Source organism: Colletotrichum truncatum (genome assembly GCF_014235925.2).
Source record: "Colletotrichum truncatum strain CMES1059 chromosome Unknown Contig_0002, whole genome shotgun sequence".
Classification (NCBI taxonomy): Eukaryota; Fungi; Ascomycota; class Sordariomycetes; order Glomerellales; family Glomerellaceae; genus Colletotrichum; species Colletotrichum truncatum.
The window spans coordinates 3,721,903-3,735,966 of NW_027222399.1; the positions used below are offsets into that span (position 1 = coordinate 3,721,903).

Sequence of the window (14,064 nt, forward strand, 5' to 3'; positions counted from 1 at the left end):
GACAGGTCTTAGGAAAAGAAGAAGCACAATACACATCACGATTGACCCCTGAATGTGCGCCTACGAATATTCGAACATTATCCTTACGCCTCCCGGTAAGTCTTTTCCTCTAAGTCAGGCCGAGGCCGGGTGCCTACCCCCCCTCTACTATCGCTTACTCCTTCTTCTAGCTGCCTTTACTAGGAGCGCGTTACCGCTATAACCTATAGTAGCTCTTACTTTTTAGCTACCTTTTCTAGCTACTAGCATATCTTCTAATCTAAGTCTCTTACTATAATGTCGGCGTTACGGTTATTATAGTTAGGTCTCCTTAATAGGCTATCTGCTAGGTTTTATACCCCTAGTTTAAATTTAATATTAATATTAAATATTGCTAGGTCGTTTAGTTAGTATAGCTATCGCGCGTTTAGTCTTTTCTTGGTTTCTAAGAACTAAAGGTTAAAGTAGTTAGTCTATATAGTAATAGTATTTTTAAAATATCTTATATATTATTACTAATTCCTTAGGCTATCGATAATAGCAAGCAGCTTAATATTGCTAGTACCGTATCGTATTTCCGCCTTTATTAATTTTCGCGATTAGAAAGCTATAAAGTATTAGCATCCCTTATATAACTAGCTTAGTACTATACTAATAGTAAATGCTAAGGCGTCTATATATAGTACCGTAGGTAGAGCTAGGTCGAAGTATCGTAGTATAAGCACGGCTATAAAGGCTTTCTTAAGCTATTCGAAAGCCTATACTGCCTAGTTATTAAGTTATAATAACCTTTTATAATTATTACGTAGTTTGTTTATAAGGGGCGTCGTAATCCTTAAGTAGTTTTTAATAAAGCGTTAGTAAAATCTTATAAACCTTAGGAACGTCTATATATCTTTAATACTACTTAGTAATAGCTATTTCGTAATAGCTTCTATACGTTCTTACTTTATTACTACCTTATCCTTCGATACTATATACTTTAGGAAGGTTACTTATAACTTATAAAATTTATACTTTTCCTTATTTAAATAGAGACTTTACTACTATAGCCTTTCTAAGACTTATTATACGTCTTTTTTATAAGTAGTAAGATTAGCGCTATATATAAGGATATCGTTAAGGTAAATAATATATATAATATCTACTAATCTTGCTAAGGCTTTATTAATATATACTTAGAAGGTAGCTAGCGTGTTTACTAAGCTAAAAGACATAATAGTATATTCGTAGTATCTATAACGTATATAAAATACTATCTTCTACTTATCTCCTTCGTAAATATATACTTAATAATAAGTATTTTTAATATCTAGCTTTATAAATACCTTTACGCTAGATAGATAGTCTAGGATCTCCCTTATAAGTAGTAGTAGTATATAATCCTTACGTATAATCTTATTTAGTATATAGTAGTCGACGTAAAGTCGTAACTCCCCTCCCTTCTTAAGTATAAAGAGAATAAACGCCTTAGCTAGGCTGCTTAAAAGGCGAATCTACTTATATACCTCCGCCTTCGTAATATAGTCTTATAAAACCTTAAGTTCTTATTCCGATAGTAAGTAGATAAGACCTTATAGCGTTATAGTTCTTTCTTTGAGGTTAATATAGTATTTATAAGCCGAGTAAGCTAGTAGTTCGGTAGCCTTCTCTGCTAAGAAGAGATCTTCGAATTTGCTATAAAACTCCTTCTATTACTCTTTATCTAAATCGTTTTATCTTTTTAATAGCATCGTTAGTATAAGCTTGCTATATATAATATATATTATTATTACGACTACGAGTTATTATAGCTTTTTCTTAGTTAAGATAAAGCCGAGGTATCGTTTAAAAAGAAAGTAATACTAAGCCTTTGCTTTTTAGCTAATTATTAAGTCTAAATCTTCTAGCTATAGGATGCCGAGGATTAAAGTTAGCATTATAATGTTATAGCCTAACTAGTTAGTACCTAGCTAGCGTAGCTATATAGTATAGAACAGGGGATAATGATGCCGGAGTCATCATTACCGAAGCTTTTGCTTTATGCTATAGTTGGTTGCCTTGACCTGCTCGTAACATAATGATGACTCTACCCCGCGTAGAGAGTTGTAGGTTTAAATCCCATACGTCGCCAGTCCTCCCTGGTCCCTGTGACGCCCGACCGTAGGCAGGCAATTATGTAGATTAATTCCCTACTAGCCTGGAGTTTCCTTGCTTATACCCGCGATATGTCCGATTGGTCCTCGGCATAGGGACATGCCTCTTAGAGGGGAGACATGGTGTTACGGCCTAACTAGTTAGTGCCTGGCCGGCGTAGCTATATAGTATAGAACAGGGGATAATGATGCCGGAGTCATTATTACCGAAGCTTTTGCTTTATGCTATAGTTGGTTGCCTTGACCTGCTCGTAATATATAAGCTTTACGATTACGAAGTAGTAAAGCTATTTTTCTTCTACTTTATTACTATCCCTAGCTTTTATTTAGAAGTAATAGCTTTTATATATCGGAATTAACTTACTATTAACGTTAATAATCGAAAGGCTAAGGTAGATATATAGTTACGATTTATATACTTAAAAGTAATTTATACTAATTAGGTTTACTTCTAACCTTAAGTCTACTAACGCCTTCTTAGGTTGCTAATAGCTACCTAAGCATAGCTATAGTCTAATCTTTAAGTAGCGCTTTTAACTTACTTCTTACTCCTTTGCTATAGCTACTAAGATACCGTTCGGAGACGTTATTAAAAGCTTAAGGCAATACCTCCGAAGGTACTTAGCCTTCTTATATTAATAATATTTCCTTAAGCTATACTACCTTACAAGGTAACCCGTCTAGCCGTATTTATAATAAGATCCTCGTTCTTATAAGGGTTTAGGATATCGTAAAGCTATATAGCTTTCTTCTTCGTAGTTATAGTATTTAATCGCTTCTTATAGCCTTTTCTTAGTCGCTATGCTTTCTACCTTAGTAAGAAGCTTAAAAGCTTTATTTACTAGCTATATAGCTAGTTTAGTATATTATAGTTATTAGTAAGGTAGTCGTAATACTTAAGAAGTCTAACTATTATAGCCTGCTTACTTAATTTAGTATATTAACATAATTAGTTCTACTTATATTTAGAAGAAGAATAGCTATAAAGTAATCGCTATATAAATACTTAATAGTAACTTATTTAAAAAGAAGAAACTTATTATTCTTTTAAAAGTATATATAATAGTTTAAGTTTAAAAGCATTATAAATAGTTATAAATTAATCGATTATCTAGTCTAGTTATTAATAGCTTTAGTTAAGCTATAATATAGTATCGATAGAATAGCTACTTAAGTTTATTACTTTTACTTTAAGATAATCTTTAAACTTTTTCTATATAATTAATAAGACTTAGAAAAAAAGGTTTTACTATTTCTCTTTAAAATAGTATATCTATACTATTTTTACTTAGCTTTTAAAATAACTTATTATAAATACTACTTTATTACTATTACTTAATATCTAAGTTACTTATAAGTCGAAATATATATAGTAATTAAATAAAAAGGTTTATAATTCTTAGTAAGCTTTTCTATAATATTCTAAGGTTAGTAATACTAAAAGCTAATATAGTTATAAAGTATTATTACTTATAATACTTTCTAGCTATTTACTTATAAAGCTAGCTAGCGGTAGTATAAGTCCGGGTTAAGTCCCTAGCTCCTTTGCTAGCAAGGGGCCTTGTCTCGACGGCGCGGAATCTCCTTTGTCGCTGCCTCGGAGGCGTGCTAGCTTAGCTAGTTTGCTTCGGATCCGCGCCTCCTGCCTTGCGACAGCGAGTTCCTCCTCGAGTTCCCTCTCTTATTACTCTAAGAAGGCTAGCCGCTTGCTCGCTATTCGTATACGCGAAGGCGTAGCCTAGCTATTATCAAGTTATCCGAACCTTACGTTAGACGTAAGTAGTTAGGTTTACGTTTGCTATTTTAATAAAACGCTAACGTACATGATAAGCGAGTGAGACAGACAAGCGAGTGAGACAGTAAACCAGACCTTCGCGACAATAATATCGAAATCTATAACAAGAAATCTTAGATTGATTAATACTACTCGGATTCCTGTTCTTCGGATGTTTCCTTAATAAATTGATATGTTCTCGCGTTGTGGCCTGTATTCCCGCATACGCCACACCGACGATAAGTCGTCTCAGACCTCACTTTGCGACCACTACTCCGTCGCGTTTCCTCTTGTAGTTGCGTGTCTGCCTCTCTTTGCGACTATATATCCTCTCCAGTAGATATAGTAAGACTTCCTCCTTTCTGTAAACGTGTTTTCTTAGCCCTTCGACGCCGACTTAATATTGCATCCTCCTCTCGAAGGATTTGAACCTCTGACTCTAGTAATGCTACCCGATGCCCTAGTCCTTCTGTCCCTCTGGCTAGCTTACTCACAGCACTATAAATTGATGCTGGAGAGCTGCTTCGGTGGCGTGAGATTCGACTCTTAATAAAAGTAGACTGTGATCTTGCTTCGCTTGGGTTGCTCGGCGTCCTAGAGATCCAAGGGTCTGGTGTCTGAGGGACCCCCTCCTCAGGCGTTGGCGTTCGGAACTTTACATCCAGCTTTGAGAGAACACTTTCTGCATTCAAAGGGACAAGTCCAGCTCCTCGGAAACCTCCCTGGATATTTTTCCTCGTAAAAGACTGCTTAAAAGCTTCGTGAAATGCTGCAAAGAAATCTTCCTTCGAGATATGGGTTGTGCCTCGCTGCATCTTATTCTCAATTTGCCGACCGTAGGCATTCTTTAACGGCTGAAAACAACCAACATCTAAGGGTTGAAGTAGATGAGACGAGTGAGCCGGCATGCACAGTGTAATAATGTTGTTTTCTTGACAAAAGAGCTCGAAGGCTGCGGAGTAGTGACTTTCATGACCATCAACAACGAGGAGGCGATATTTCCCAGACGTACGTGGTTTTGTATAAATGTCGAAGTGTCTGATCCAGTCAATACCTCTCTCGTTTGTTGTCCATCCATTTTCAGACGTTGCAATAGCCTAATCGCCCGGAAGAGAGGTTTCTGTATACCAGCTTGAGAGGTGATACTGGCCTGCAACGATGATGTATGGCGGGATGCTCTCCCCTTGGGAATTAATAGCCTGGATAACTGTAACCCATTCCCTATTGCCAGGCTGTGTCATCTTCGTATTTGAACGCCTTTCAGCACTTGTAACAACCATTCCAGAAGCAATAACGCCCATCATAAAGCCGGTCTCATCAAAGTTGTAGATATCAGCATCAGCAATACCATACTTCGCAATTGTATTCTTCACAAGCGAAAACCAGCCACGAATCACCTCTGGATCTTCGCATTAAGCTCTCTTATAGTCATACTTGCGAAAGAAACGCGTCCTAAGCTGTGGTTGTCGCTTGACGAAATTAGAAGCCCAGCGCTTCCCAACTGGAGGCGCGTCGCGCTCTGCGAGAAGTCGATTGGCCATTTCTTCCACACCACTCAGCCGGGGAGGAAATGATCGCGCATCTAGGTCGAGAATATACTCAACTATTGTCTTCTCTTCTAAATCTGATAAATTCCGTGAATTAGGCATGCTGTCGCGTCGTGAGACTATTCCCTTTAGTCGCCGGCTTAATGTTGCGTGACTGACTGTATAGAGTGCACCTGCGGCCCGAGCACTAAGTTTTGGGTCATTTCTCATTGCTTGAAGGGCAATTTGTAACCTTCTTTCAATACTAGCTGATTCCATGATTTATTGTAGAGGAAAAGGTGCCGGTCGCGTCAAGGTGCGACGGTCGCGGTTTACTGTCTCACTCGCTTGTCTGTCTCACTCGCTTATCATGTACGTTATCGTAGTTAACTTATTAAGTATTAGTTACTATATCGCTTAATAGTCTATCTCCCTTAGGGTTTAAGATTTCAGACTATTAATAGTAGAATAGACAAAGTAAGGACGATAAGACTATATTACTAAGGTAGGTCTAGGTAGGTGCTAACGCTAAAATCTACCCCCCCTCTTACATCCCTCGACTCCCCTTCTTATGCCTAGCTTGTACGCTGCCGACTCGCGGCGCCCGCGCTTATAACCCTAATATCTCCTTTTTACTCCCTGCCCCACTAATACCGAAAGTGGGCCCCGGCGCCGTACGCGGATCGCTTCCTGACAGTCACATTCCCGTCGGACGGAAATCCGGAGCACTGCCTCAGCGATTGATTCCTCATGAGTCGGTCTGGCACAACGACGAAAGATATCCCATCCCGATTGATGGTAAGACGCCCACCTCCCGTGTGTCTTGAGTCCATAGGATGATTCACGTAAGGTTTGATCAGCTGTATAAGCTTGTAGAACCCCGCGTTTTGTGCGGTTGGCATTTGTTCATATTTGACACGTTTATCGCTTCCTCAAACAGGGGTAACCGACGATATCCGGAAACTGGTCTGCAGGAAGGTATACGATCCGCGCAGCAACGAAAGTAGAGATCGTAGATACTGCTGAACAGTAGGACGAAACTGACACGCAGAAAGGGGTTTAGTTTTGTTTTACATCAGAGTTCTTTTGGGATAAGTGGTTGACCCATTTAGTGCAAACTGCACTGCGCCGACTTTAGTAACGGTGATGTTTCTGAGAATGGAGTTGAGTGTATCAAGAGAGACGCAAAACAAACTAGTATTCTCCTGATAACGGAGAATGCGCCTCGCGTCCTCGTGTGAAGTTGTCGTGCATCTGCAATCAATAACACATCATGCGAAACAGCCCTTAGCGTTTCGATCATCGTTCATGCCTCAACATCGAGCCAATCGATATAACTCATCGTATTGTTGAGCCACATCAGAACGGATTGTAGTTTAGGGGCTATTGCAATGGCTGCGCGGATCTACGATAGGGGCTAAACATGCCCCGCAGATGCAGACATTTGTTATCATTTTTGACTATATTACCCAAAAATGAAAAAAGGCATAACTGCAGACAAATTTCTCGCCAGGAACTATGAGAAATCCAAGGTGTTATTATAAACCAAGTATGGCTTAACGCAACTCAAATGAATACAAAAATGTACACAGGAAAAGCATACAGGACTTTCTACACAGAACACTAACCAATTGGTAAATCCAGAATCCTTACATTTAGTAGGCTGAACTTAATGGGTGCACGATTACCGAATAGCTGTTGCCAAACAGGGCGATAGTTCATGTTAGCTGCTGCCGTCAGCTGAAGCTCAACAGGCGGCAATATCGGGAACTAGTCAACAACTCTGTTAGATTAATTGCCTACCTAATGAAGAAGCACGTCTACTTTTGCACCGCTTGACAAGGAGAAACCCAGAATCTAGCACAACAACAAAACAACTCAATATTCCTTTTCAGAACGCCCGAGCTGAGAAGCACAGGCCAGCGCTTACTGCTGTCCGAAACCTTGTTCACTAGTTCGTTCATGCGGCTGGGGCTTCATAGTCCCAAACTCTAAGATACGAGCCCCCTCAATTTTCTCTCTGGCAACTTCAGCCTCTTTCGCTGACGATGGCTTCAAGAGAAATAGAGGATAAACCAATTCTGTTTGAACCAGGGAAGATCCCACTGTCGGCATTCCCACACCGCGATGTACTTACGCCGTGCATCGATGATATCCCTCGGTTCCTGTTCAGGGTGACCGGCCCGTGGAGCGCGGGTACCACCAGCACGAAGGAAGTGTGCTCACGAGCGTGGCTCAACAACCCCAGTGAAAATTGCAAAGACTTGTTTGCATACGACAAAGACTTCTCCCCGAGCCTTATTGCACAAAAACTTGAAGATCACCTCCTCTGCATGCACAAGTTCGACTCCAACCTAGTTTCGTGGACCAGCTCTCTCCTGTTTGCATTACACTACGCCGTGTACCGGTTCTACATGAAGGGAAGCTTGGAAGACTTGTCATTGTTAGTCGTCGATACGACTCAGTTTCCAAAAGGCGCGTTCATCCGCGACCTCGAAGCCATTGACGCTTTCAAAAGCTACTCGACGATTCCTTCAGACGTGGACGGTCTTCAGAGACTGTACGGCTGGCGAAGCACCAATGCGTACTTTGGTGAAACTCTTTCGCAGGGGAGATTACCTCTGAATCCAGAGTTCTGCTCTAGTGTCTCTTTAAAAGAGCTCCGTGATAGGGGACTCGTCCGTCTAAATCCCGCTATCTGGTACCGTGATCTCCCGGCAACATGGTGCGGGGCCGTACTCGTGCTGCGAGCGGAACTCCGATCCTCGTCGCGGCGAATGTTGGACTCCGACGTTTCCAGGGCCATAGCCCTCGCAAAGAGCTTTCCGAATCGCCGTTTCCATGTCCCGATGGCGTTCATGTTTCTAAGCCTTTGTCCCCGACAAATAGACGAAGAGGTTGCGCTTCTTTTTAGTAAGGTTTTACTTCAACCAGACGAGTTCACAAGTGGGTTAGCCCCAGAGCCCTTCAAGCTGGTTTACAGCTAACAAAAGGCAAGGGGGCGAGTTGAGTTGTCTAGATTCCTTGGCAGGTTCACAACAGCGGAACCCAGTATCACCCGAGATTGACAGATACCACGAACTCATCAGTCTAGCTGGGATGGCTCTCTGAAACCAGGAACCTAGCAATTCTCCTTCAATAATAGGCAAAGAAAGCCAGCTACTAGGAAGGAACAATTAGCACGTTGATAAGGAAACTACACTTGAGCCATAACATGGTATAGCTCGTTGAAGAGCCTCCAAACGCAACCATGTCTCGGCTTGGCATGGCCCTGAACAACCCCCGCTATAATCTTGACGGCGCGGAAAGCTCAGCTACCAGGTCAACTCAGCTCAGCTCGTCTGCCAGGGGCGAAGCGGATGTGTGATATGGCAGAGTTCAGTACCCCTCTCCTTGGCAAATCCTGCACTAGTCAAGCGCGAAAAGAGGCCCATGACTCAGTTTGCCCCGTGCGCGTCTACTGAAAGATTGAGATCACCTTGGACCAATCGCCGTATACTGTCAAGATGATACAGTTGCAGGGGTCTCCCGGTGTCAGCGATAGTGCCTCGAGATCGGGGGGTTGGTGAACCAGTGACGACGGCTCACCTCTGAATCGAGAAGACCACAACTGCGAACTCAAACTAGTTCCACAACTGTATCAAGGAGGTTGTCACAGGACTCACGAAGTAGACATTCGGTAATAATCATCAACGTCCGCAAAAAAAAAAAAAAAAAAAAAAAAAAAAGTGCTCAGTCAGTCCCATGTCTCGGGATTTCCGGCTTCGACACGGTCAACAACAAAACTCGATCAAGATCGCCAAGTTTAAATTAGTAGATGACGAATTTTCTTTTTTTCTTCTTATCGCGTCCCGAGACCCTGGAGGGGGGGAAAAAAAATAGATGAATGCAAGTTACTCACGAACCTGGCTTCCCCGCTGAACGGGAGATCCCCTGCGAACCCGTGCAGTCGGGACGCCGCCGATCGTAATCAAAAGAATATGGGTTGACAGCTTCCGGGGCCCCTTTGGCCGCATCCAATGGACCGTTTAGTTTTGTCAACTCTGAAGTCAAAAAGGCTACGGCTTTCTCCGTAGGACTGTTATTTTCTGGGGCTTGTCCCTTTTCCCCAATAGTCTTCTCTGTTTACCTCCATTGAGAAAGAAGCGCGTCCAAAAATAACCATCTTGGCATGTTCACTTGCATGCCTCACGGAACGGGAAAATAATCGGTATTAAGCTGCCAGTTAAGACAGTTAGTCTACTGTGTCAAGCCCGCAAAGACCGAGGATACTCAATGTTGAAGAGTCTTTGTCTTGGCGGATGGCATCTATTTGGAAATCCCATGATAATGATGGAGAGTTTCGACGGCATCTTCTACCAAAACACCAGCTCACGTTTGCAAGTCGTCTCAACCAACATATCAATCACATCACATAAACATGAGGACCAATGAGAGCTGAACAACATCGGTTGAAAGCTAAGCCCGATATCATGCCGACTCGCCCTAGCCCAGGGGTGTACCAGAATGCAACGAAGATGCCAAAGTTCAAGATCCAACCGAAGATCAACTAAAACCCGCCGATCGCGTACTCCAAAAAAAAAAAGTTGCAGTCTTGGCATCCTTCCAATAGTCAGTAGACCGCGCCGTACGCAAATCAACATCAACAAAAAACCCCCAGTCCACGTCCACGCCCACGTCCCCCGCTCGCCATGGCGATCGGTACATGTTGACTTTTTCCACGATGCCAACGCAAACCCTGCAGCAACCGGAGACATCCGCATGACCGTGGTTGATCTCGGAAGGTTCTACAGACTCGATGTCGTTTTCTAACTTGTGGGGATGCGGTCTCGGCATCGTGCCGGCAGATAGGAGGGTCCTCTGACCCCGGGATGAGTTGACAGCCAGATGGAAAGTATTCGTTCCGGAACTGTTTCCAGGCTGCCGTCGAACCAGCCTGCGGCCGTGTAGGTTATCGTATAGATTTGGCCACTTATTGCTGATAATTCCGTTTTCGCGACATGTCAACTCGATGAAAGGCGAAAGACAGGCATCCCGGAGAGCATGTGATGTTTTGAACGAGTGTATTGGGAGGACTTAGAAAAGACCGTATGATAAATAGACTACAAAGGGTTTCATGTATACAATTTTGATCTGACTGGATGAATCCCTCGTGTCAAAATCTGTCCAGATAATTCGAAATAGCTAGTAAAGTTTCCTGAAAAAGTCGAGAACAAGCAATGAACTTGCTTAACCACACAAAGAAGGTCCAAGGATCCAGATAACGTACAACTAAGAAAAGACGAATAAGAAATACAATATGTTCCACACTAAAGAGACACAGGTAATGATCTGAACCTAGAAAAAATAGGATTTTGAACCAATGATTACCAACTCGTTTCGTCCAGATCACCTTCCTTCCATCCAGCCTGCATAGCGAACGACACGCTGGTTGATTACTCGGACACACGACATAAACGCAAAAGAGAGGAGTCGGGCTTAAAGGAGCGGAGATTTAGGAGATGTTAAAATATTACCGATGCCTTCCTTCGAAGGCTAACGTTGAGACGTGACCGTCCAAGACATGATAACGTATTCGGAGATTCGTTGAATGCCGAGGCTTCAATATCTCCAGGTACTGGAGGAGCCTCCAAGGCTCCCCGACTCGTAAGCTGAGTCAATCTCCGGTTCATACTGTTCGAACAGCGATTGTGACAAGCCGTTTGGATCTAGATCAAAGCTAATGTTGCTCAGGTCTAGCTCTGGGTCGGGAAACGGCCAGGCCACGACGGTCTCACCAAGATTGACAAAGGGCTCGGCCACCGGTGATGTACCGCGCATAACAGCACGCTCTATGTCTGGGTGTGGCTGTGTCGCAGCTTCGGTGGGCGTTGGAATGTATTTGAAAATATGGGCACACTTTTCAGCCGAGGACTGAATCCAACTCGAGAGCCGGCCATGCACCGCCGACGACACATTCCCAAACTCCTCATCGATGCACGCTTCAAGCTGTTGTCGAATCATGATGGGCACTTCGCGTCGCAAAAAGTGCTCATACTGACGCCGCAAGTCTTCGTCGGCTGAAAGCCCTTTCTTGCCATTAGAGCTACCTGGAGTGTCGTACCCTGACCTAAGATCAGCAATGGGCGCCTATTCGGGGCATCTTGATAGACTTACAAGGACTCGGGAGGTCTTCCTTGGCAATTCTGCCGGGGAAAAGGATGTGGTACAGCTCGTACCACTTACTAACGTTGTCTTCATGTTGCTTGCCTGACTTGCGGGATTTCACTTGCTTCTCCGTCTCAGCACTCATACCCGCTCCAGGGTCTTTTGCACGGGAACCCGCTTCCCGCAATTTACATGGAACCGTGGCTCTCTGATGAGCCTCGAGCTGCTTCTGGTTCTTAAAGTGTTCAAGACATCGGCTGCATGTGAAAAGACGATGTTGGCGATACAGATGCTCCCTGATGCATGTTAGTTATATACAACACTATTGTTGATTAGGGATAGAAATGCTAACTTCAGACGATGTATCTCATGCCAGCCTGGACCGCAACAGGTTCGTTGGTCTTTGTATCGGGCTTGATCGTACTTGAAGAAAGGGCATGCGAACTTCCTTTTGTCATTGGCCGTTTTGGCACGCTTCTGCCCGCGGTCGCGATCCTCTTCTTCCTCGTTATCGGACTTTTGGTCCTCTGGGTCGTCGTCTCGATGATGTCTCTTGGATCCTGGGTTCAGTTTGCCTGAACTGGCAGGTCTCTTCATGCCTCTGTTCCCTGAAGACCTGGAACCACTCGGAGTTTGCCCGTCGTTGTCGTTCGCCTCTTCAAGGGTACAGACGTTCTCGTCAAACCATTCTTCAACCTTCGCCATAAAGATCTTGATGAACAATGCTTTGCGGTACTCCAAATAACTGTCAATGTACTTTGTGGCTGGGAGGGTTTTATTGGATCGGCCGCGTGCCGAGGCCGAAGGGGAGGCCAGAGTCTGTCGTGATTCTAGACTCGTAGGCGTTGATCTACAATAAGTGTAAGTGGGAAAGATCTGGGTCGTCCATAGCGTAGGTGTCAACCTGTCAGAGGCTGTGCGAGCCTCACTTGCTCCCCCACGATCTTGGGTACGCGATCGGGTGGATCCGTTGGTAGAAGTTCCCTATATCGTACATTAGCTAAGCACACATAATCAACACTTGAGAAAAAGGAGGGTCTACTGAGGTTTGTCTCACTGCAAGAGTTGAATTGGCGCGAGTGTCGGAGGACTTGTGTGGTTTGGGAGAGCGGTCTTGGTGTTTCTTAGGCATGTCCAATGAACAGTTGCCCGACCGGCCGTAGGAGTTAGCCTTGAGCCGGAGTTTCAGGTAGAGTGAGTCGAGGAAAGAGAATGGGTTGCTGGAAGGTGGACGACAGGTAGACTTAAACCGATTGGGGGGATGCGAAGGTCGGATTGCGAGCATTCTTTTCCAAGTGCACGCTAGAGATGCGGTTGGGACATGTTGATGTAATTCTTGATATCAAGATGTGCTGGCTAAAATGAAGATTTAAAGTGAGGAGCGAAAAGTGAGGTTGCGAATTTGCGTAGTCAGTTTATTGCGTTGATGTTGAACAAAAACCATACCAGGTTGTCAGGCAACAAACGAACTTTATACTCCGGAGCCTGATCTGACCTTCATCCTGCACGCACTTGCGAACAACTATTTGAGGAGGATCGAGAGGAGGAGAGCGCTGTCTCAGCAAGTTCGCCTCATTTCGCAATCCAATGACGGGTATTAAAAACGTCTATAATACGCCCATTGGACGCCCCAGGTTCATCAAGGAGGGATGGTGATCAGATCTGGGGGGCAGCTGTCCGTCATGCCAACTAGACGGTGGAGTGCGCAATGTCGCGCAGATGCGTCTGCATGACAGTTCGTGGGACATTCAGACACATGAGGAGTTATCTAGTGGCATGGACTTGCCAGCGGCATCGCCCATGATGGATCCTGGCGGCATATAAAATGGCGGGCTTGACAGACTGTGAATATGGAGCATAGCTGAAAGAGCTTCGATTGATGCCGACGTCAATTCAATTGAGTAGATGCGAGGGGTTCAAATCTAATGCTGTGCAAAGTGTAAGTACCTTATCATCCAACGGAATGCCGCAATTGAGACTAATGGTAGGTAGAACTCATGGCCAGGGAAGCGAAACGGTTCTCAATCTGGTAAGCCAGACAAGACGCTATGTATCGGGCGTCGCCGGACGTAAGCAGCGTTCCAATGGCTTCTTAATCAGGAGGCTCATATATGGCAGTTTCCGGTCAAAGCTATGGACCTCAGCTTGCCACGTCGAGGAGGGACAGGGGCGCCAACGCCGAGAGGAAGATCTTCGTTGATGGGTTCTGCGGAGTGATGCAAGTGCTAACCCCTTCGCAGACAGCCGGTACGGCGGAAGCATACGGAAGCATACGCAAGTGAACCGTTAAACTGACTGAGTCGAGAGTGGGAAAAGACGTTGACGGTCGTGGTTAGTGGCGGCAGCGACAGACCGCCCTGCGGGAAATATATGCAGCAGGTCGACGCACTGTTGCAGCAATTCAAGCAGGCTGGGGAGTTTATGCGGTTATGATGGCGACGTGGCCGCTTCTGTGAAAGCCACCGGTGCCTACGACATCTGGCGATGGTTCTTTTCGAATTAC

At 44.2% G+C, this 14,064-nt stretch overlaps 3 protein-coding genes across 3 annotated transcripts; 1 reads left to right on the forward strand and 2 right to left on the reverse strand.

Annotated features, from left to right (window-relative positions):
* Positions 1–4,208: 4,208 nt before the first annotated feature.
* CTRU02_203950 (transposase) lies at positions 4,209–5,537 on the reverse strand (the record flags this gene model as incomplete). Its single annotated transcript, XM_070204295.1, has 3 exons — positions 4,209–4,926; positions 5,035–5,287; positions 5,327–5,537. 3 exons carry the CDS (start codon positions 5,535–5,537, stop codon positions 4,209–4,211), a joined length of 1,182 nt encoding a protein of 393 aa, XP_070062058.1.
* Positions 5,538–7,462: 1,925 nt separating this feature from the next.
* On the forward strand, positions 7,463–8,401 carry CTRU02_203951 (uncharacterized protein; the record flags this gene model as incomplete). The annotated part of the gene is made up of 1 exon (XM_036733664.1): positions 7,463–8,401. One exon carries the CDS (start codon positions 7,463–7,465, stop codon positions 8,399–8,401), a length of 939 nt encoding a protein of 312 aa, XP_036574579.1.
* A 2,614-nt stretch (positions 8,402–11,015) lies between these two features.
* On the reverse strand, positions 11,016–12,693 carry CTRU02_203952 (uncharacterized protein; the record flags this gene model as incomplete). Its single annotated transcript, XM_070204296.1, has 4 exons — positions 11,016–11,518; positions 11,571–11,857; positions 11,914–12,545; positions 12,619–12,693. The coding sequence occupies 4 exons, from the start codon at positions 12,691–12,693 to the stop codon at positions 11,016–11,018; spliced, it is 1,497 nt and encodes a 498-aa protein (XP_070062059.1).
* Between the last annotated feature and the right edge of the window lie 1,371 nt (positions 12,694–14,064).